The sequence below is a fragment of the Bidens hawaiensis genome, unplaced genomic scaffold (genome assembly GCF_021521415.1).
Source record: "Bidens hawaiensis isolate Kalapana, Puna unplaced genomic scaffold, B.hawaiensis_p1.1 tig00000536_1, whole genome shotgun sequence".
NCBI lineage: Eukaryota > Viridiplantae > Streptophyta > Magnoliopsida > Asterales > Asteraceae > Bidens > Bidens hawaiensis.
This window is the reverse complement of record NW_027491034.1, coordinates 3,797,480-3,822,088: the sequence shown is the minus strand read 5'-3', so window position 1 is coordinate 3,822,088 and position 24,609 is coordinate 3,797,480. Positions and strand designations below refer to the sequence as shown.

Below are 24,609 nucleotides of genomic sequence, written 5' to 3'. Positions count from 1 at the left end.
TGAAACAAAGGGTGAAAAAACGATTTATATAAAGGATTTGGACAAGAAAACCGGTTCCAACGGCTATATTCCAACGGCTACTTTGATCTGCGTTTGACTATTTTAAAAAAAATCCGACGGAACCGGTTTTTCCGGGTAGGAACCGAAACCGGGTACACATTAAAACCGGTTCCGGGTCGGGTAGGAACCGATTGGAGATATAAAATGTGGAACCGGGTACGGATTTCGGGTATATAAATACCCAAACCGGGTATTAGGTACACCGGGTAGGAACTGGAACCGGGTCCGGGTCCGGGTCGGGTACACCGGTTCGGGTCCGAAACGGTTTTTTTTATGCACGTCTATCCTCGTTATCACCGCCACCTGGAATCTTACATGTCTTAGGGCGTGATCAAGCCTATGAGTCTCAAGCTCCTTGTCCATTGTTTTAAGTTCAAGGTATTATCAATATTTGCATTTCTTTTTGTTTCCCATTTTACCACTTTTTGAGCTCCTTTTCAACATTGGTAAGTGGTAACACACTATTGAAATATCTGTAACAAAGTAATATTTTATGTTTTATGATTTATTATTTGTATTTGTAGTACTATTTATGTACGTGTTGAACGTATGGCATGCTGATAGGCTGTAAAATTCTTTTGTTTCTGAATGCTACGAAGTTATTTGGATAACATTTACTAGAAGAATAGTTTGGGAGTTAGCAAACATAGATTTACATAAAATCGAGTCCAAGTTACTCTACAAAAGCGAGACTTGTTTATACCCGACGTCAGTCTTAACCATGCGGAAAACCAATCACACCAGAGAATCAAAAAACATGTCTTGAAATGAAATGAATGCTAATATCATAAGGAAAAAAAAAACTAAATCCTGAGAGAAGATGTTAATGCGTCCTTATGAACTTGTGCTATAGCAGCAGCCGCTTCTGAAACCGCATTATTCATTTATGAAATTTAAGAACCCGTGAACTCTTTGTCCTTAGATACCATATGATATCAATCAATGCCAACAACTCCTGTTCACACATCTCAACTTCTTTTTGGCATTGCCTTTTTGTCTCGTTTAACTTCGCCTTAGAACTCTTCACAAATACACATATAAATTAGCTATATGAATCATGATCATACAAACAATCAATAATAACAGCTGATATATCGTGTCTCAAAACTATATAAATATTTTTAAGCCCAATACATTGTTCACATTACTTTTAAGAATGTTAACTCTGTTATGTTTGTTCATCTTTGTTCAGTTATGTTCCTTCATTTATGTTCTTGAACCATTAGTTTATACTGATGTTCAACTTTCTTAACGAACTCGAACAAGAACACCCGTTCATTTAACTGTTCGTTTTCGATCAAAGTTAAATAAACTCGTTTGTTTCATTTACAAGCCTAATTGCGTTACTTATTTATATACATTTTATCATTCATGGTAAAAAATATATAATATTTGCTTGCTAGAAAATGTTTTTGCAAAACCGACACACTACAGATATGAGTTGGGTAAAATTATTTGATTTTTCAAAAAATTATAGAACTCCACAAAACAACAATAAGTAAAATAAATTTTTTAACTTGTTGAACGAATTTACAAAAAAATAACTGTTTTAAGAAATTCCATCATAAATGAGTTTGTTGGAAAAAAAAATGGTAATTTAGAGAGTTTAAATATTTTTCAAAATTCAGTCACAGTCAAATAACAAGTGAGTTTATTAAAAACATGTACATCAATATATTCAATAAAAGATCAGATGATTGTTGACATAATACAATACTTGCCTACTTGGTCATAGTTTACACTTTACAGACAAATTATTTACAAACAAAACTGTTCTTTGGATAAAAAAAAATATGTTTTCTGCTCAATTTATTTATACCAAAAGTTACCCGCTTTTGACCTGTTATCCAACCTAACCCGAAACCATCCATTTTGCCACCTCCACTTATTTTGCATACCTTGTTTGGTAAGAACGTTGATTTAACTTGCTTTGCTATTGAACTTATTAAAAATGTTACCTCAACAAATTCACGAGCTTCTTTTTCAGCAAGGTCAACTTTACGAGACTCGACTTCAAAATTTTCAACCAACTGCCTAGCCTTCATTGCACACCTGGAGGTGTAATCTTGTGTTTCATTCTTTGTTGAGTTTAACTGATTTTCCACCTGATCAAATAATCAGCATATATATCATCATTTAAAGAACAATAATAAATGATTGATTGTGTTAAATTATCTATTTACCAAAGCACTAACTAATACAGTAATATGTGCATAGCAAACCTTTTAGTCACGCAAAAAGTACACTAGGCATCTAATAAATTAATAATTATAAACTATGGAATTCCAGCATCTTATCAAACAATACATGTCGTCTTTAAAGACATCTATTCATATCATCCATGCTTTATTCTGTAACATAACAATTAAATTTAAGGACTATAATTAGGGGTGATAAACGGGTCATGTTCACAGATTGACAGGTCCAACCTGACACCTACCAGACTTCAAAAATCATGTCAGACACATGAACCCGAGCACAACCTACATATTCACGGGTGACCTGAACAAGAGCCGTTTGACCCGATTTTTATTTACCTGTTTGTTGTTTTCATGATACAAAGTCTAAGATCATTCTCATCCCGTTCATCATCTCTATCTCTATAATTACACTAAAAAATACTGCATTTCTCTCTCTTGTTCAATTAAATAATGTTTTATATACCTTTATCATTACAGTTTTCTCTCTTCTCTACTCACAACCAATCCAATAAATATTAACATATTTACAAAAAATCACCACATTTCTCACTTCACCCTATAATTTACACTCTGAAGAAACACTAAATGACCCCGGCAGATTACGGATAATCTTAGGGTTAAGTAGATGTTTCCCACGAGGGTTAGGTCCGGCAAAGATGGTTATTCTTCTTCACCTGAAAACAGACACCGTGAGCTCGTCACTGAGAAGGGGGGGTTCCTCCTTGTGACCACCCTCCGGCGTGAGAATCAGACTAGATTGCTCTGAATATAAGTGTATATTGAGAGAAATAGCTAGAGAGAAGATAAGATGATACCGTTCCAAGGTGTTGGAGTATTTATAGCCGAATGTAGGTTTCCAAGCAGGTACGGCCAGCTGTATAATATTCCTTTTCCACCAACTACGGGCTATGTACGTGCCACGATGGGAGTTGGTGGGTAGGCAGCGGCTGATAGTGACATTTTGTACTGGAGCGTGCTCCTCCTCGTACTATTGTCGGTGAGCTGTCACCCTGTGATTGGTTCATGGGCTGCTTTGGTCAGATCTTGTCTATTTTGTCCATACCTTGGCAGGTATAGTACAAAGGATCTTCCAGAAGCGTACGGACTGGCTCTTTTGGGCTGGAATATTCCCGCCTTGCTCATTCCTTCCTCAGGTGACATTGCTGAAGTATGAGTTAGTGCCTTATGCGTGTAGCCTTACTGTTAGTGCGGGTAGCCTTCCTTCTTGGCTTGTACCCACAGCTGCGGGAACAGGTAGGGTACTGTACCAAGGGAGGCTTTCCTGCGTGAACAGCTGGCTTACTGCGTGTAAGGTCTTCATCTCTCTGAGCATGGTGGGTCCTGCGGAACCAGCTGGTCCTTGCGCAGACGTACCTCTTCAAAGTGTGTCTTGCGGGTCCAACTGGGCTTTGCGGGGACCTACCTCTTCAAGTCCCCCCAGTCTATTGTTCTTCTCATGAATTGTTAATGAGGTGAACTTTTGGACTTTAAGCGAGGGGTTTTAAAGAGGGGTTTTTTGTTTTTTAAGGTTTTCCGTGGGGATTCTTCCCGCAGTTTTCCCAATGTCACTTGCAGAAATTCCCGACTTTTCTGCCTGATCTTTGGTCATGATGCGGGTAGATGTTTAATCTCTTCGCAAGTCGGGAGCGTTGAGTTTCACTTGTATAGATTCTTCACGAGGTTTTGGTAGTTTTGGACATAGTGATCAGTTATGTTAAACCACCAATTCCACATTGAAGCTTCAAACAATCTAGTTCTCAACGTTCCGGCCATGTGGAGATGTTATTTCTCTTTCCGCAAGCATGGCCCATAAGATCCTTCTTGGTTTCAATTCCCTGCCAGTGCTAAGTATGTGAAGGGTTTCGCCTTGACACTATACCCGCACTTGTCTTACGGTTTCTTGCTTTCCAAGGTAAGGGGGTATATTCCCTCTTATTTTTGAATCTTTTTGAAATTCGAAGAGTTGGTGAAAAGATAAGGACAGTCCAGACGGCTGAAGGGACGTTAGTGTCTTATGACGGTTTCAGGACGTGCAGGAAGTTATGACGACGTGACAGTATATGGTCATTCCAGACGCTTTTTCAGGCGCGTGGGCGCGAGTTTTCAGGCGCGTGGGCGCGGGTTTTACGACACGCGTCCTTTTGACAGCTGTTGCCAGCTTGCTTTTTCCACGTGTCTCCGTTTCATTGCACCTGCGCTTTCTCTCTCTTCCGCATTAAATTCATCGCATTCATTGCGATGAGTATATAAAGGGGGGAGAGGGTGCGTCTCAATTCATACCTTCACTTCTCTCTTCTTCTTTTAAACGATTTCCGGCGAATACTCTAACTTTTCCGTCGAGCATTCTCCTGAAATCGTTCTCTTTCATACCTAAAAGATGTCTTCTATTTATGATCTCGAGGTTACTGTCGAGGAGTCCGATGCATACCTCGAGAACCCGACGTCCACGTCTGATAAAGACGAAAAGAGTACTGCTGGCGAATGCCAGTGTACTCTTTCTGTCGATTTGTATCACTATATCGTCAAGAAGTTCATGCTCGAGCCTTACGAGCCTGAGTTTCCAGAGCCCCACCAGACGGTGTATGATGCCCCTAAGGGCAAGATAGGGGTTTATGCCTCATTCTTCATATATGGGAATCTCAGATTCCCATTAACGAAGTTTGTGTACCGTGTTCTGGAGAAACACGGTGTACACTTGACGGAGGTGCACCCGATGGCGATCGCTAAGGTTCGCCATTTTGAATGGGTGTGCCACATTCTGGGCATCGAGCCCCGCGTCGACCGCCTGATGACCTTCTACTCCTGGAGGTGCATCCAGGGCTGGTATACCTTGGTAACTCGGATCAAGGGTTTGAAGATCTGCGCTACCGAGCGCAGTCTTCGGTCTTGGAAGCGGGATTTTTTCTATATCTCTGCTCGCGTCGTCCCCATCGCGATGACGTTCAAGAACGGGAGGGCGCTCCCTAACCTTCACGCCTCCAATTACCAGGAGGCGGAATGGTTCGCCAAGATCTCCCAGATCCAGACTCCGGTTTACCGCTTCGCGGAGTCTGGGATGGTGATGCTCAGCATGAGCCGCGTGTGGAAGGATGCCGGGTCTGGGGCGCCGCAAGTACCCATCGTCCTCGAATACGGTTTGAGCTCTATGCTCCATTTTTTGTGTTGTTTTAGGGTTTTTCTACTAACACTTGTCTTTTCTTATTTCAGAGGGGAACGACTTGCAATCGCTCCTGTATCCGCGGGAGACTGGTGGTCCCGCGCGGTTGGGTACTCGTGAAATTGACGAGAACGAGTTGCCCATCTTGGAGCAAACTGCGGATAGGTTCGTCGAAGTCTATCCGGCAGGTCATGAGATCCTGAGCGCCACTCGGCCAGGTATTAAATTCTTCAACCCTCGTCCCCTTCACGCTCAAACTTCTGCCGGAATTCCTCTGATTTTGTCATCTTCCGATGAGGAATCCGCAGATGAGCCCTTCTTTGCGAGGAAGAAGAAGGCTGCTGGCGGGAAGGGCAAGGCAAAGGCCGCTTCCGTCGTCGACCTGGGGAATCAGTCGGATTCCGATACTGAGAGTGAGGAGGCGGCGGGGGACCTTGGTAGTGGCGAGACCATTGTCTCGGAGGTTGAGACGGTTGTCACCGAGCAACCAAGCGTTGCGACGGTGGCTGGCGTGAAGAGGCCAGTTCCAACGGGTTCGTCTCCGCCCGTCAAATCTTTCAAGATAAAGAAAACCCGTAAGTATACTTTTTGTTTACCTTTTCCACATTTCTTTCCGCCATTGTTTTTAATATTTTGTTGTCTTCACGCAGGAGTGGATGTATCCGCATTCCAGAGCGGCGCAGGAGGAAGCAGTTCCGGACCCATGACGATAGGTTTGGTCAACCTATCCGAGGCGATGACCCAAGCGGCTGCGCCTGCTTCCGGTGCTGGTTCAGTTGCTCATACCGTTGAATCAACTGTTCCAGTTGTGACATCATCTCCGCCGGCCGTCAGTGCCATTTGAACTGCATCCTTCACTGAGCCGGCGGTGATTTTTTCTGCAAGCTCCGCAGCAGTGACCACGGTTGTGAGTTCATCTCCAATGAGTTCACCTCCGATGGTTTCTACCACGGTGGCTTCCACCATGCCTCCTCCGGCGCCAGCGACTACCTCGTCGATGGCCGGTTCGTCAGGTATGTTCAGGGTTGAGACTTCTAGCCAATCTTTGCCTCCTTCCCATCTCCTTGACCTCTTGGATGGATATCCTTTAGGTTCGGGTGATGGGTTTGGCGATTACCGGCCTGTTATAGATCCTACAGGTGCGTGGGGTTATTTTGGCCTATTATCCCTTTTGTCATTTTTTCCTAACTGTTTTTTGTTTTTGCAGTTTCGGATTCCAATGAAGTGTACGCTCCACGGTGGAATATCCGCCGGGGAACGACCCTCCGAACGGCTGCGGACTGCGTCGAGTGAGCGCGTCATGCCGCCCCAAGCGGTGCGTTGGGGGAGGCAATGGCCAGCTACCAGGAGGGTAGGCTGTCCAATGAGCTCCGAATCCTCCTTGCCCGGATGCAGCCGCGCGTCGAGCTACTCTGTCGTGAAAACGACAAGTTAAAGATGGCGCGTAGCCTGGAAGTGGCTCAGGCGCGAGCATTGCGGGAGGAGAACAAGAGACTTGCTGCCGCCGCAGCGGAGAAGGAGAAGGCCTACAAGGACCTTGAGGTCGAGGTCCAGGCCAGGCATGAGGCCCGCTCCAAGGCTACCCAAGCTGTCAACGAGCAGCTTAGGTTGGCCAAGAAGACTGCGCGTAACGCGACCGAGAGGGCCACCAAAGCTGAAGCCATTGATGAGCCTCTGCGCGCCGAGAATGAGGAGCTTAAAGCCAAACTAGAGAAGCTTCAGCAGGCTCATGATGCTTTAGCCCTAGAAGACGCCAAGAAGCTCCAAGAGCTCCTAGATCAGAAGGGTATGCTTGATCGCACTGAGCGTAAGCTTAAGGGCGTTGAAGAGGCTACGGCTAAGGATGTGTTGCTTGCCAACCCAACAGAAATGAAGCCGAACGCGCCCGCGATCAAGCTCAAGCTACCCTTCAGGAGGCTCTGACAAATAAGGAGTGGCTTCTGCGAGAAGCGTTGCCTCAGGTACGCATAGCTTCATGATTTCTTTACGCTTTCCTTTATACTTAGAAAAAGTTTTTGATATATATATATATTTTTTTTTGTAGGTTGTGCATCGGATCTTCACGAACACATCTTATGATGATGCCATGAGCGCAACCCTCAACGCTTCTCATGAGGATGGGGAGAAAGCTGGTTTCCTGCTTGGTCTAGGATTTGCTGAGAAGGGCAACCCGCCTTCCAACTTTCCTCTACACGATGTGGACACTGAAGCTGCCTACGACCAAGCAGTGAACCAGTATGCTGTCTTCCCGCATCCGGTGGTGGAGAAGGTGAACGAGATTGCTGCTGCTGATGACGGGCTATCTGTTCTCAAGGCTTACCTTGAATCGCCACGGCCAACTGATGGTGCGGGTTCAAGCGGGTTTGGAGGGAGTGGTCCTGAAGTTTGAACTTTAAGATCCCTTCCAACCGTTAGGATAGATTTATAAATTTGTAGGCGGGTAGATACCTAGCCATTCTTGTAATGTTTGAATTTTTATGAAATATAAATGTTTTGTTAACGCTTTGCCTTGTAAACATTATATGTTTTGCTCATGCATATTTCAGTTTAACTTAGCAATTTTCTAAGTGTTTTGAATAAGTTAACCTTTTGACGCGTGATTGATAATAGGCTAATGTTCAGTTTCCGCAATCATGATTGTGCGGGTAGGACCATCACTTTCACTTAGCAGGATGACCAAACTTCACCTATATCTGATCAGCGGGAAGGTTTTCCTCATCTTTTCCTTGGAATTTTTCTACCGTTTTTTGTGTTTATGCGGGTTTTGCCGCTTTCCACACGCAACGACTTACTTCCTCACTTATTTATGCGGTGAATACCGGCATATCAGTGTGGTCAGTTCATAGGTATAAAGGTAAGACTATCAACGTCAATGTGATAAGGGAGAATCATTTCCATTAGAAGTGGCTCTAGGCCTTTTCTTTACAAGTTTGGAATTGATCTACATGTAACATTTGCGTAATTGAGCTCCATTCCATGTTCTTGGGATGGGGGTGTCATCGAGCCTTTCGAGCCGGTATGCGCCCTTTCCCAAAACTTCTTTAATAATGTATGACCCTTCCCAGACCGGGGCCAGCTTTCCTGGGCGCTCTTGGTTCGAAGCCTCGTTGTTACGCAATATGTAGTCTCCGACATTGAAGTTGCAGAGTTTTACCCGCGTGTTGTAGTACTTTTGCATTTGTCGCTTGTAGTTCTCTTCACGCGCTGCGGCTAAGTTTCTGCGTTCTTCGGTTAGCATAAGGTCTAACCGTCTTTCCGTATCATTGTCCTCTGGTTGGGTTATGACTCTTGGTGAGGGTAGACCAATTTCGACCGGGACCATGGCTTCAGTACCATAGGTAAGGCTGAAGGGGTTTCGCCCGTGCTTGCCTTTTTTAGCGTTCTGTTCGCCCAAAGGACATGTGGAACTTCGTCCACCCAGCCGGATCTATGCTCCAAGAGTCTTTTCTTTATGCCGTCGACGATGCTTTTGTTTGCTCTTTCCACCTCACCATTACCCTGCGGGTGTGTCACTGAGGTAAAGGTGTGGGTGATTTGAAGTTCTTTCAGCCACTTTTGTAGCTTTTGGTCGGCAAAGTTGGTGTCGTTATCGCTCACCAAATTCTGTGGAAGTACAAAACGGCAAATAATAAATTCCCAAATAAATTTTTTGATATGTTTTGCGGTTGTCTAGGCTAAGGGTTTTGCTTCTATCCACTTGGTGAAGTAGTCGATGGAAATGGGCCTGTCACATCGATAGCCCACTTCTGAAATGGCCATGAAGAAGTGACTGGAACAAGTTCGTTCCTCGGGCGATGTGTGTTGGGTGCGTAGAGCTGGCAGGACCTACATTTTTTGATGTAGGCCAGCGCATCCGTATGCATCCCCGGCCAAAAGTATCCCGCGTTGTTTAGCTTAGCTACAACTGCGCGTGGACCTGCGTGTACTCCACAGATGCCTTCGTGTACTTCCCTTAGGAGGTAGTCAGCATCTTGGTCGTCCACGCATCTGAGGAGTGGGCCAAGAAAGTTACGCCTGTAAAGTATGTTATCAACAAGTTGATAGTTCAGTGATTTACAGCGTATCTTTCTTGCATGTGTCTTCGACTCTGGTAGTATACCCGCTGCAAGGTAATTTATGATTGGTGTCATCCATGTTTCCGTGCCGGTTTGGATGATACAAATTTCCTTGTGCGGGACTGACAGTGCTCCAAGGAGTTCAACGCGGATGTCCTTTCCCAAGTGGGTGAAGGCTAACGATGCAAGCTTGCTTAAAGCATCCGCAGATTTGTTTTCACTTCGCTTGATGTGCATAACTTTGCAATCATTAAAATCGCGCATAAGGTTTTTTGCTTGTGCTAGGTACAGGGCCATTGTGTCATTCACGGCCGTGTACGTCCCGTTTATCTGGTTGGCTACTAACATGGAATCCACATGGGCTTCCAAGTTTTTCACCCCCGTCTTACGCGCAATTCTTAATCCGGCCAAGAATGCTTCATACTCTGCTTCATTATTCGTACTTGGGAAATCCAGCCGAATAGCGTAAGTGTACTCTTGGCCTGCTGGGTTAGTTAGTTTCAACCCTGCGCCTGAACCCTCGTTATTGGCTGCTCCATCGGTATGGAGACGCCAGACATCGTTAATGTCTTGTGCTGGAGAGGGTTGAGCCTCTTCCTGGCACTCTTTCTCCTGCGATGCGGGGACTTCCGCAATAAAGTCGGCCAAGACCTGGCCTTTTATGGCTGGTCTTGGCTTGTACTTTATCGCGTATTCCCCCAACTCAATTGCCCATTTGGCTAGGCGTCCCGACAACTCGGGTTTGCCTAGAACGTTTGCCAGTTTGAAGTTGGTAAGAATGGTGATTGGGTGGCCTTGGAAATATCGTCTTAGCCTGCGCGAAGCCTGTACAAGCGCTAAGACTAATTTTTCCAGGGTAGAGTACCGGGTTTCCACATCTGTTAAGACGCGGCTAACGTAGTAGATGGGCATCTGGATGCCTTTTCGTTCTACTAGTAGGACTGCCCCAGTTGCTCTGTCTGTGGCGGAGAGGTAAAGAATTAATTCCTCCCCTACTTCTGGTGCTGTGAGTGTTGGGAGTTCGATCAAGCGTGACCGAATCTCTTGAAAAGCTGCTTCCGCTTCTGGTGTCCAGCGGAAGTGCGTTTTCTTTAAGCAATTTCTCAATGTTGACACGAATGGGAACGACCTATCCGCATGATTTGCCAAAAAGCGGTTAAGTGCGACTAGTCTTCCATTCAGTGTCTGAGCTTGTTTGATGGTAGTAGGTGATTCCATTTTGATAATGGCTTCGACCTTTTCAGGGTTCGCTCTGAAGCCATCTTTGGTAACGATGACTCCTAAGAACTTCCCTTCTTCCATCCCAAAAGAACACTTGCTCGGGTTGAGCTTCATGTTTATCCGTCTGAGCGTGTTGAAAGTTTCTTCGATGTCTTTCAACATCGCTTCTGGCTCAAGGCTTTTGATGACCAAATCATCCATGTAAACTTCCAAGTTCCTCCCGATTTGGGCGTGGAACTCTTTGTCCATCAGGCGTTGGTATGTGGACCCGGCATTCTTAAGTCCGAATGGCATCATTTGATAACAAAATGTGCCATCGGGCGTCCGAAATGCGGTTTTGTCCTGATCATCAACGGCCATATGGATTTGATGGTACCCTTTATACGCATCAAGGAAGCATTTAAGGCGAAACGGTGCTAACGAATCTACCTTCAGGTCAATTTCGGGTAACGGGTAACAATCTTTGGGGCATGCTTTGTTTAGGTCTTTGAAATCTATGCACATGCGCCATTGTTTGTTAGATTTTGGTACCATGACGGGATTTGCAACCCATGTTTGATATTTACTAACGCGTACGATACCTGCGTCAATGAGTTCCTTGACTTGGGTTCTACATGCGTTAGCCTGCTCTGCACCCATCACGCGACGCTTTTGTATGACCGGCGTAAAAGCAGGGTCACATTTGAGCTTATGCTCCGCCTTACTTTGGGGTACACCAGTCATGTCAGCTGGTGTCCACGCGAAGATGTCAGCATTTTTTTGCAATAAGCGTTTGAGTAAGGTGCGTGTGGGATTAGTGATTGTTGGGCCAATGGTAACGGCCTGGTCAGGGTATTTGCCATTAAAGGCCCATTCTTCTGGCTCGGTGACGGTTGGTTTGGCCATCTTTGGTTTGGGTTTAGATGAGACAGATGCGATGCATACCTGGGGAATGCCCGTGATCATCGCGACACCCTCAGCTGTTGGCCACCCCATCATGCCGTGGACTGAAGACACCACGGCATTAAATCTTGCCATCCCATCTCTCTCGAAGAGGATGTCGTATGTGTGGTGTGGCTTCCTCATTACGACGAAGTCTACGTCTTCTGTGCGGGAGTACTTCCCGTCCGTGAGAGTGACGGGAAAAGATAGGATACCCAAGGGGGTGTTTGTGCTGCCATCGAACCCTTCCATTGAGGCGTAGACCGTTTCCAGGCGTTCTTTGTCTTCGTCGTCCAGCTTGTCGAAGAACTGCCTATACATGACCGTTGACGAAGCGCCGTTATCAGCAAGAGTGCGGGAAGTAATGTAGTGCCCCAGCTGGCTTTTGATCACTATGGGGCCTTCTTTGTTGGGTCCTCCTGGCACACGCGGGAAGCGCACTTCAGCTTCCTTCCACGCACTTGGCTTTGTCGTTCGTCGTTTTCTTCCTTTGGCGTTGCCATGAACCATGTGAATGCTGATGTCGACGGGCTTTCGTCCGTTGCCCTTGTACCGATTGTCATTTCTCCCTCCATTCTTGATTGACACCACGAGGTGTGTAAGTTTTCCATCTTTGACGAATGTTTCGACAATATCCTTCAAAGACGTACACTCCTCTGTGGTGTGGCCTTTTGTCCCGTGGAAGTCACAGGATTTGCTTGATCCGCGTTGTGACGCTGCCGGATTATTGGAGCCTTTGGCCACGGGAGTTTCTCGGTGGCAAATATCTCGGTGACGCTTTTGGTGAGTGGCGTCCATCTGGGATTCCTGTTTGATGAGTGCGTGTTGTCCCTTCCGCCTAAGAGAGGGCGAGAGCTGGATGAGGTGTCAAAGTTTATCCTTGACTGCCAAATACCAAGCTTCCTCTTCTTATTTTTTCGGGCGGTACAGACGTTATTCTCTCTTGTCCTCTGCGTGTAGAGGTTTGTGCTCTGGAGAAGATTTCTACCCAGTTGCTTCTCCGTCTCGGCAAAGCGTTTAGCTGCCGTCATGATGGCATCCCACGTGGATGGCATACCATCTTTACCCGTCAAAGTGCGGATAAGCTCTGGGTACTCGGCGCCCTGGATGAAAGCGGCGCGAACAAGATCTTCGCTTATAGTGCCTAGACTTAGCTTCTTTGAGTTGAAGCGAGTGATGAAGTCTAGCAAAGATTCGTCTTCCTCTCGGACGCAGTTGAGGATCGTCCACTGCTCTTCAGTATATTTTCTTTGTTGACTGAAGTGCTGGCTGAACTTGTGCTGGAAGTCCGCCCAATCATAGATGTGGTGGACCGGTAGACGGTCAAACCATGCTCTGGCTGCCTCGACGAGCGTCATTTGGAACATGTAACACCACGTGGGTTCCGTCCAATTACTGACGGTTGCCCCCGCTATGAATCTGTTCAAGTGATCGTCTGGGTCGGATACGCCATCGTAAGTGCCTATGTTGGACATCTGTTTGGCACTCTTTGGAGCAATTGCTTCCGCGATGTCTCTTGCGAACTTGGACGTTCCCGCATTTGCAACAGTCGGTCTGAAAGTTTTGGAGAAGTCGCGTGGGTTTCCCCCTGCGCTCTTTGGCTTGAAAGTTTCTCCAAAATTTCTTTTCAAGCGGAAGTCTACTTCCTTACGCTTCCCTTTCGCCTTATGATAAGGGTTTGCGTCACTGTCAGAATCTTCCCAATCGTCATCCGAATACTCGCAATCATTGCTCACATTGAGCTGTTGAGTGCTTCCGAATTCGTCATTGGCCTGTTGGAGTGAACGCAAACGTTCATCCAACTCAGCTTGGAATTCCTTCTGACGTGCTTCCGCCCAAGCTTTAACTTGATCCAGTGTTTGGCGGGGAAGTCTCGTCTGTTGCTTCTCTGCCTGGGTATCAATGAATCCCAGGGGAGGATTGTTTACTGCACTTGCCCCGGCTTGGGTAACCGGGGTAGTGTTCGTAAAAATCGTATATTCACCGGTGTTCCCCCTAGTAGCTGGGGTTGTGGTTACCGGAGTTTCTTGGTTACTCGGTGGCCTCGGCATCGGAGTAACCTTAACCATCTTTCCAGAAGTTTGAAAAACTGCGAATTAGTTCTAGCTTAATGCACGGATGGCGCCAATGAAGAAACACTAAATGACCCCGGCAGATTACGGATAATCTTAGGGTTAAGTAGATGTTTCCCACGAGGGTTAGGTCCGGCAAAGATGGTTATTCTTCTTGACCTGCAAAACAGACACCGTGAGCTCGTCACTGAGAAGGGGGGGTTCCTCCTTGTGACCACCCTCCGGCGTGAGAATCAGACTAGATTGCTCTGAATATAAGTGTATATTGAGAGAAATAGCTAGAGAGAAGATAAGATGATACCGTTCCAAGGTGTTGGAGTATTTATAGCCGAATGTAGGTTTCCAAGCAGGTACGGCCAGCTGTATAATATTCCTTTTCCACCAACTACGGGCTATGTACGTGCCACGATGGGAGTTGGTGGGTAGGCAGCGGCTGATAGTGACATTTTGTACTGGAGCGTGCTCCTCCTCGTACTATTGTCGGTGAGCTGTCACCCTGTGATTGGTTCATGGGCTGTTTTGGTCAGATCTTGTCTATTTTGTCCATACCTTGGCAGGTATAGTACAAAGGATCTTCCAGAAGCGTACGGACTGGCTCTTTTGGGCGGGAATATTCCCGCCTTGCTCATTCCTTCCTCAGGTGACATTGCTGAAGTATGAGTTAGTGCCTTATGCGTGTAGCCTTACGGTTAGTGCGGGTAGCCTTCCTTCTTGGCTTGTACCCACAGCTGCGGGAACAGGTAGGGTACTGTACCAAGGGAGGCTTTCCTGCGTGAACAGCTGGCTTACTGCGTGTAAGGTTTTCATCTCTCTGAGCATGGTGGGTCCTGCGGAACCAGCTGGTCCTTGCGCAGACGTACCTCTTCAAGGTGTGTCTTGCGGGTCCAACTGGGCTTTGCGGGGACCTACCTCTTCACACTCACAACCACTCACAACCCCACCCTATAATTTGCAAACTTTTCTCACATAATTATAGGGGATGAGTTGAGAATGCTCTAAGACAAAAGTTTTTAACACCGTGAAAAATTCCGAGTTATGAAAGTCTAAGACAAGATAAAGAGAGCTGATGGGACTTACCTCAACAATTCGTGACTGAAGTAACGCGATACGATTCCTTTTTGCATCAATCTTTGCAGCAATGTCCCGCGAAAGTTGTTGAAGAGACATCAAAGTTTCAAGATTTTCCATTGAGCTTCTTTTTACTTCATCGCGCGCAGTACTGAGTACAGGATCCAGTCTTGATTTGTAATCCATTCCAAGCACCTCAGCAGCTGTTGTACAAACGTTTGCATTAAACTCGTACTGAATATCATTTCCTAACTTTAACCTATAATAACAATATATAATAACACTACTGCATTGATATAATTTCATAATATATATATATAGATAGATAGATAACAAACTAGGCACAAAATGTAAGGTACCTTCGTATAGCTTGGTTACATTCTGTCTGGAGTGCCTCGAACTCCTTGAACTTTGTCCCAATAGCTGCATCAAGATCCCAACACTTGTCTTCCCACTTGCTCCTTTCAATCTCAGCATCCGCTATATCTCTCTCCACTGTCTGCAACTCCCTCTTCATCCTCTCAGCATCCCGCATATTAATCGCCTGTTCTTCCACCTTCTTCTTCAACTCCTCATTCTCCTCGCATATCCTATCCCTTTCCTCCGCTTTTATCCTCAATTCCTTCTTTCTTTCGTCCAATTCCATTTACATCTTAGCATCCGCCTGCTGAAATCGATCAATCAACGCGTTAAATTAACTTGTCAATATCCTTTTCTGACTCATTCTTTACATTTTCCCTTGACTCCTTCAAAGACGGTGCGCTCTTCATAAATCCTTAGCTTCTGCTGATAACAAATTCACATTCTCTAACAGCGAATTCTTCTACTATTATCAGAAATTTCAAATTAGCCTAAATATTTTTGCTTATTAATATATACTCACAATTAATTACACTAAATAGAAGTTAATAATGTAAGCATGTACGTTAATATATACCTGTGTTTAATATCTCCTTGAAAGGTTCATATATATGCGCGTTCAACCTGTCCATTCAAGTAATGTCCGTAAGACTTCTTGTGACACGAGAGGATGTCGTGTGCATGATCATCCCAGAAGGTGATCGTGGTGCATTGCAAGCTGTACAAGCCAATGAAGCACGGCTAGAAACCTAGGAAACGAGTGAGGCGTTCCGGGGTTTTTTAACTCGGAGTTGGTCAAATGAAGCGGAGAGACTTTAGGGTTAGGGTAATGCATTTCAACTCAGTGAACATATTGTCGTCGTCATTAATCGGATACTGGAGGCGGTCGGAATGCTAGGGGTTGGATGATGTCTTTGTCGGATGAGAGGGGTTTAAGTGTTAATTAACGTGATTAGGGTCGGCCCAACTATTTTGGAGGCCTAAAGCCAAGAGAAAATTTTGGGCCCTTATCAAAAGTTACAAAGATGAAATTGTAGAATATATAAATTTGATTTTTAAATTCATCGAGCATTTGCTGTGTTTTGTATATAAAAATACAATATTTTTCAGTTTTGTTTTAAAAAAAATAATTTATGTATGACACAAATCAAAGGAATATATACAAACACTCTTCATTCTATTTTTGATTTACCGAGCAACGTTTTTCATATATGAATTATAAAGTTTAGATTATTTATTTTAAAAATTGAATTTAATGTATATATATATTACAAGTATAAAAGAAGGATTTAAATACAACTGAAAAAAAAATAGAAACAAATAGATAAAAAGTAAGAATTAGAAACAAATAAATAAAAAGTGATCATCTAATTAATTAAAAAACACTTGAATAGGCTGGGACTCGAACCAGCGTGGCTTGGAATTGGGGTGGAATGATAGGACAGGGATTATCACTAGACCAAGTTACAAGACTATATAATCTGCCAATTATTTATAATAATAACATCGATTTTGTATATATATATAAATACGTATTTTTTTAACGGAGGCCTTAGATTTTTGGAGGCCTCAAGCCCTAGCTTTACATACTAATACCATAGGGCCGGCCCTGAATGTGATCTGGGAAGACCACTCCTTAAGATACGAGTTGACGGTGGAAATGGAAGCGGGGGCTCTCGTCATGATAATGATATTTCCCGCTTTCGAATTTCCGAATTAGGGAATGCTTGCTTGCTTGCTTGTGGTACAAGCTTCCGTGTTTATATATTTTGGGATTTGAATTTTATGAAATCATTAATAAATACACGTATCATTATATTATAAGCGACTTCTACCGATAATTAAATCCAATAAAATTAGGTTTGTTATATATGCCATATTAAAATCTATCAATTCTATTAAATAACTACCAATTTTTGCCACTTGTCACTCTCATAGCCCTCTTCACCATTTTTTCAACATTTCAACATATGATCCTTATATTTTAAGTTATTTCAATATATGAATTCAAGTTTAATTTTATTAAATGTAAATCGTATTCGATTCATTCATTAATATTAATGGTGAAAGATAAGAAAACAATGAAATATCAAAATTGAAGTTGCAAATACAGTTTAAAATCATAGGTAATTAAAATCATAGTAAGCTATAACTTGTTTTTAAACTGGATTAGAGCAGTCGTGAATAACTTTTTACATAAGATTAGTTTCAAATTTGGATTTAAAATTTTCTCTTATGTATTTGAACTCAAAAAAATGTATATTTTCTTAATTTCTCCAAACATTTTATATAAATATTGCAAACATGAATAATACATATTATATATCTTGGTGTTTAGCATTAAATCATTGAAGTTGAATATTATAATTATAATCCATATGAATAACGATTTGCCATATGAACTATCTATTATTTATTTATATAACTTTTTTGTGTAGTATAAATGGTTAGCAACAAGAAAATCAATATTTAGTTTTCAATATTTTTCTTTTATAACTCAGACAGAAATGTTTCAGAAACATATATATTTTATGATTTGATTTATACTTTTTTTATACATTCAAATATATTTAATTTAATATGTCTTATAAGACAGTTACTTAATTAAAAACATTCAAATTTTTAAACCAAAAAATATGTTTCAATCCATTTCCACTATTTTCGTTTTCCAAAAATCATTTAGAATATGAAAACCTAGAATATCGTTTTCATCAGTTATTTACATCATTTCAATATTATATTAACTTATTAATTTTATTATTATTCTAATACAGCGATTTAAGGTTATGTTAGTGTTACATGTTGGGTAATACATAACTAAAGTGTCTATTAAAGTTTATATTTAAATAATAAAGCTATACACAATTTTTTTTAAAAAAAAAGTTACTGTTAGTTGAACACGACTATAAGGTTATTATTTCTTTGTCATTTTCCACTTATATGAAATGAAACAAATCACTTTGTTATATTTAAATTTTGGGTTTTATATATTTTTTGATTATACAATTGTTAATTTTAATATATAAAATTAATTAAAATTTATCATATGTAGTATATTAATAACAACAAATAATTTATCATGATCAATCAATTTCAGATTCTAAAGACTCTAAGGATGATTCTATCATCAAAGTTCAGGTAATCATGTTTTTTGGATAAACATGAGCGAATGATCTCAAATGACATCATATTATTAATTGATCAAAATGTATGACATTTTATGTGTATGAATATTTTTTTTGTTAGTATCATGGATATATACTATCATTTATCTAGGGTCGCGGTATGTATTTAAATAACCTTATTTGTCACACATATAACTATACATGGCTATATCAAGAGTTATAAGCAGACATGTATGTTACCTTAACAAGAGTTACAAGCATACATGGACTAAAGATTTTGATTTTTGATATACAATGTATATCAACCAATACAATCACAAATGTAGTGTACAAGAAAAATTTTGCTTATTTGTAACATATTTGTGTAATCTTATTTATGTAATTTCTGTAATGTTTATATAAATTGTATTAACAATAAATGATGATTTTGTTGACTGTAATTCACTTTATAGTTAAAGTTTAAATTTTTCATCAATTACCCGTGTAATACACGGGACTCAAACTAGTTTACAGATAAACCAGGAACAGAGTGCACCGTCATAACCGCCGCCACCTTACTCTGGTTTCAAATTATTTTTTGGAGTTTTAAATTATTTATTGAGATAAAAAAAATAAATTAATTACGATTTGCAACTATAATGTTGACAAATATTCATGTGTTATGTTGTGGAGATTGTTTAGTAATAATATTTTAGACTAGTCGGTACGTCATAATAGTAGTAAGAGCATCTATAATGTTGAACGTTTCATAAACCGTCACATTATATTTCAAAATTTATTTAAAAGCCTTTAGTTTGTCTTTTTTCATAACACAAACCCAATTAAAATATTATTAATATTATATGTATATAATATGTATGTATATATGTGATGTGGGAGAGGGAATCCACCTTCCCCAGTCCGCCTCTAAGTTTGCAGGCACAAACTTCCCTCACAACACATCGTCCATTCGAACGGCACCCAGAAACCTTGTGTTGTGGGTGCTTTAATAATAATAAAATTAGAATATCAATATCTTTGTTTGTTTCATCATCCAGGTTTTGAGTCGTTCATAGGGATTAGCGTAACATAGGATGTTCAAAATATGATTATATATCTGAAATTAGTTTTATTCAGAGTGAAAATCATTACCAACTCTTTAAGAAATGGGCTGATTTGATTAGGAAACAAGTATATATGAGTTAATATGCGAGTCAAAATAAGTTATTCTTATAAACTGGTTAGCTTAACACAGGTTCAACACCATTGATTTTCCACCAACATCGTCATAACCGGCAACACCACCCGCCTTTGCCGCTATCGATGTCTTTGTTGCCGCCATCATTTCACCACCACGGATGCCATCCTCACCAAAACCGACACCATTGTCGTTGCTACCACGACACTTCAACAATCATCGCCACCACTCCCCCATCTCCACCACGCATCCTTAAAGTAATTGATATTCTTCTAAGATTATTTACATCCAATCCCCTGTCTTCAAATCCAAAACTACACTAAAAATCACTACATTTTCTCTCTATTTTCAGTTAAATAATACTTTTCTTATGTCTTTATCATTACTCTTTCTCTCTCTTTCATTCACAACCATTTTCACAAATATTAAATAATTAAGGGGGTAAACAGTAGTTTTTCAAATATACAAAAAAATCATTGCATTTTCTCTTACACCTACTTATAACACTCTAAACCACTCTCTAAATGTTCAAAACCTCACTCACCAAATTTGATGGTTTAAATGTTAACGCTCTCTTTCATCTACTCACAATATTCTAAACCACTCCCTAAATGTTAAAAACCCCACTCATCAAATTTGCTTTGGGACTCATTTCATTAAAGCCTGGTTCATTTTGATCTCAACTTATTTTTAGACTATATGTTGTCTAGTGATGGATATTAAAAGGTTTCATTAAAACCTTGTTCATTTTGATCTCAACTTATCTTTAGACTATATGTAGACTAGTGATAGATATTAAAAAGGCAAGTAATTAAAGTGTCTGTAATTGCCATGAATCCATGATAGTGTGGCTTTAATTAACTCACCCTTTAACAATAGTGTAGTTTTACACTAATCCAGTTTAGAATCAGCTATACACTACTCCAGCTTTAAATCAGCTGCCTATATATATATATATATATATATATATATATATATATATATATATATATATTGCTAAACTTGATTTTAATTACTTAAATGTTGGACTAATATTCTTATTGCATATTTATATGAGGTTGTGGATTAGGTATGGATGTTTCCATTTTCAAATACCCTGTTCACCACATTCTTTCAAGTCTATCCTTCCACTATAGCATCCTATTACAACAAAACTGCAAACAATACTTTAAAATTTGCACACAACAGTAGCATAAAATTACCAATAAAACCTGGTAAACAAAACCACACTTAAATTATTAATCAATCCATCAATCTTCGGTCTTCACTTCAGTCTTAACCGCCTCTTCACCTCTCCTGCCACCACCATCATCAACATCCAGCACATCGTCCATCATGTCATCCTCCCCAGCATTAATATCTTCCACATCATCATCATTCTCGTTGTCACCACCACCTGGAATCTTACGTGTCTTGGGCCCATGTTCAAGCCTATGTGTCTCAAGCTCTTGGTCCATTGTTTCTTGTAGGTTCAAAGTATTATCATTATTTGCATTTCTTTTTTGTCTCCCATTTTGCCACTTTTCAAGCTCTTTTTCAACATTGGCAACATATTGTTCACCAATTTGTTGTTGATATTGTGACAATTCCTCTCTCCTAGCAGCCTTCCATTCTTGAAATATCTAGTAACAAAGTAATATTTTATGTTTTATGATTTGTAGATATAATATGTATGTATGCATGATTGCAGTACATGTTGAACATGTGGCATGCTTGCTGATAGGCCCGTAAAAAAACAAGCGATCAGTGAACTGTAAACCGTTCGACAGGAGTTCGTTTTTTAAAAGTGTACGAACTTGAACAAATGTTTTTGTTCATTTAATTAAACAAACGAGCACGAACACATGTCTCGTTCATTCGCTTATGTTCATCAACATCTGTTTACATCCGTTCATTTAAATTCATTTGTGTCTGTTCGTTAACGTTCAATTATGCTCGTTAGTTCACATTTGTATTAATTTTGTCTGTCTACGTTCATTAATATATACATTAAAAAAATTTTAGGCCTCTTACAGTTTACTCTAATTTTAATAACTTTTTAGGCCCAACACATTGTTTTAATTAGTTTTATCTCAATTATGTTAGTTCATCTATGTTCAGTTATGTTCACGTTCGTATATGATGTTAATGAACGACCATAAACAAACATACGCACTTATTTTCTTGACAAACAAACACAAAAACGAAAACCCTGCACGCTTAGTTTTTCGCATTCGATTGTTTGTTCGGTTAAGGTTAGACAAGCGTACACGAACGTGTTTGGTCAGCTTGTTCAACGACCTACATGCATATAAACTCACCTGCTCTTTCTTTTGCTCAAGTAAGATTGAATCTTCTTCATCAAGCGGTTTGGCAAACGAGTAATAAATATGGGGCTCGGCTGTTGTCCTGTAAAATTTACAATCCAACAACAATATGAAATGAGCATTTATAATAACACGATTATACATTTAACCTAGAAACTCTGCACGTTGGGATCCTCAGGCCATCCAGCAGCTTCAAAACATAAGAAGCTTATCGTTGTCTCAATTAAATTGTGAATATGGATACTTTTTGGACCAAAATTAGAAATAACCTGCAATAAATTTAATCAAATCAGTAATTAGTTATAGCATTTGTATTAGAAATAACAGTTGACTATAATAAGTAAACCTTAAAAAATTGCCAAGTTTTTTGTGATGCTCGCTCCACCGAAGAAACAAGAGTTCCAGTTTCTTCTCCTCTGCTTTAGCAGCAACACGTGCTCTTAGAGTCTGTCAGAATAATCACCGATTAATGTGTTACTTTTGTAATAAAAGAGAATTCAAATGTGGTTATGGGTCCCACCCAACTAACCCCACACAGTCCATTTTGACCTGAAAAAAACTGACGGTTTTCGACCCCAAGTCATTTATTCAAAAACTAAGATCATTATTGCACAAATATTGTGTTGAAAAAAGAGCATAATTAATATGCTCACCACTTCAAATTTTGAAACTAAAAACAAAAAATAGAAAAAAAAACATACCAAATCTCTTCTCCTTTTTTCTGCAATTTGTTCGCGCTCTTGAAGCCTCAATCTTTCACTTTCTTCACGTGCTCGTTGCTCAGCCTATGACAAAGCGATCAAAATAAGATAATTACCTTGAAACAAAATGTTGTGACCAAAATTAAAGAAACTTACTTTTTTCAAAGAATCAGATCTCCTCATAAATGCCTCTGAGCCAGAAAGTTTCACATCTTCTTTCCTAAATTTCTGAAAATTTGCATGTAAAAGTTATATAGATATGTTCATGCAATAGGAAGTAGAAGTACAACCAATTAACTTTCAAGAATTTGATTTGTTACCTCAAGAGTTCCAAGAAGCTGTCCCAACATTCTTTTATTCCTATTAACCAAACTGGGATCCTCATCTTTCGGTATCACTCTAGGAACATTCTCAGACGGTGGAACTTCAGATTCCTAACCAAACCACAGCAAAGAAAAAAGTCATAAACACAAGTAACAAACAAATCAAAACATGCGATCCAATCCAACAAATGTTTAATAAAAAACACCATCTTGGACGCTCTATGAACACCATCCCTCCTAGTCCAGTTTGACAACTTTCTGTTGCTCTGGTTAACATCCGCAGCCGCATCTTTGTTACCATCATCACCCTTTGTAGCAGCCACGTCATCCTCAACAATTTCCCCCTCTTCAATCTTCACATCCCACCAACATTTTCAAACATCTCAAATTAGCAATCAGAAACTATTAAGTACCATAATTAGATGTGTAAACAAACCAAACGACCATGAACAAGGGTTTGTTCGTGGTCGTTCAATTAACTTTAACCAAAGATGAACATGAACAATCGAACATAAATAGAACAAATTTAGTGCCCCGTGTTCATTCATTAAGAAAATGGACATGTTCATGTTCATTTAAAACCTAAACGAACAGAAACATACAAACTTAAACAAACAAAATCGAAAAAACATAAACGAACACAAATGAACATAATCAACCAAACAAAACCATGTACATATAGACATACATATATAATTTAAATGAGCCCCGTTTATGTTTATGTTTATATTTTATATAAATATAACTACGCATTAATTAAAATTTAAATGAGCATAAATAAACGGACATTCTTACAAACATAAATGAACAAACAAAAAAATGTGTTCATTTACGTTCATTAAATAACTCATTTATTAAATAACGGGCACAAACAAACTTTCCGCCAAACAGTTCACGAACGTTCTCTACGGTCCTAACCAAAATTAGGGTTCCAATGTAATTCTCTAACCTTCACCACAGTGGAAGACAATCGCCTCTTGGGAGCGGGTTGATCCTCTTCGTTCCTATCGGCCTACATAAAACACCCCAATTAGCCCAATTACACTACAAACAGCATAACTAACCCATCCAACAATATCATAAATGCACAATCTTACAGGTCTAACAAACCCACGCTGGCGTGGACCAGCAGGTGCAAAATTGCCTCCGCGGCGAATACCTCGAGGATCCCGAAGGCGTTCGGTGATCTGTGGAAGAGACATTTAATCAAACACTTGGTGTGTGCGTGCATAGATAGATTAATATGTATATAGTATATGTGTACCTCCCATTGTTGACGGTGGAGTTCTTCGATCTCCTTACGAAGCTCTTGCTCTGTCTTTTCGATTTGGGTGGTTCCCATCTGATGGATGATCTTGATTGTTGAATATTGAAACCCTTTGTTGTTTTTGAGTCAAAAACCCTGGTTTTGGTTTTGATTTTGTTAGATGGTGTGTTTGTTCGGCTAACTTGTGTTTGTCAGTTTGAGCCCACTGATCAAGGCCCAATAAAATACATTTTTTTTTACATAAGCGGTGCTAAACATTTTTGAACTGTGATTTATTCCAAACAATAGATTAAAGTTGAGATTATGGGTGTTTTTCATGTTGTATTTTCGGCTTCTAAGGTGCTGTTTGTTTTTCAAAGGTAAAATATCTGCAGTTTGCGGACCACATCTGCAGGCATTTGCAACAGAAGAGGTGGACCAAACCTCTGCAGTCTACAAGAAAAAGACTGTTTGTTTTTTAACGTCTGCAGGCTGCTAACAATTGAACTATTATATAAACTAATCAATTTCTACAAAAATTCAAGTCAGTTTCTATAAACAACTTACCCGATATACTTATAAAATATTATTTTAGCCCCCAACTTTTCTCCATTTT

General features: G+C 40.7%; 1 protein-coding gene and 1 pseudogene across 1 annotated transcript; both read right to left on the bottom strand.

The window, feature by feature from the left end:
* Positions 1 to 570: 570 nt before the first annotated feature.
* On the bottom strand, positions 571 to 19,561 carry LOC143635388 (kinetochore protein NDC80 homolog; annotated as a pseudogene).
* A 966-nt stretch (positions 19,562 to 20,527) lies between these two features.
* Positions 20,528 to 24,089, bottom strand: LOC143635901 (uncharacterized). Its single transcript, XM_077103615.1, has 10 exons — positions 24,012 to 24,089; positions 23,845 to 23,934; positions 23,697 to 23,759; positions 22,954 to 23,100; positions 22,745 to 22,858; positions 22,581 to 22,652; positions 22,425 to 22,508; positions 22,070 to 22,170; positions 21,718 to 21,805; positions 20,528 to 21,039 (listed from the first exon to the last, which is right to left on the bottom strand). The coding sequence occupies exons 1-10, from the start codon at positions 24,087 to 24,089 to the stop codon at positions 20,668 to 20,670; spliced, it is 1,209 nt and encodes a 402-aa protein (XP_076959730.1). The 3' UTR covers positions 20,528 to 20,667.
* Between the last annotated feature and the right edge of the window lie 520 nt (positions 24,090 to 24,609).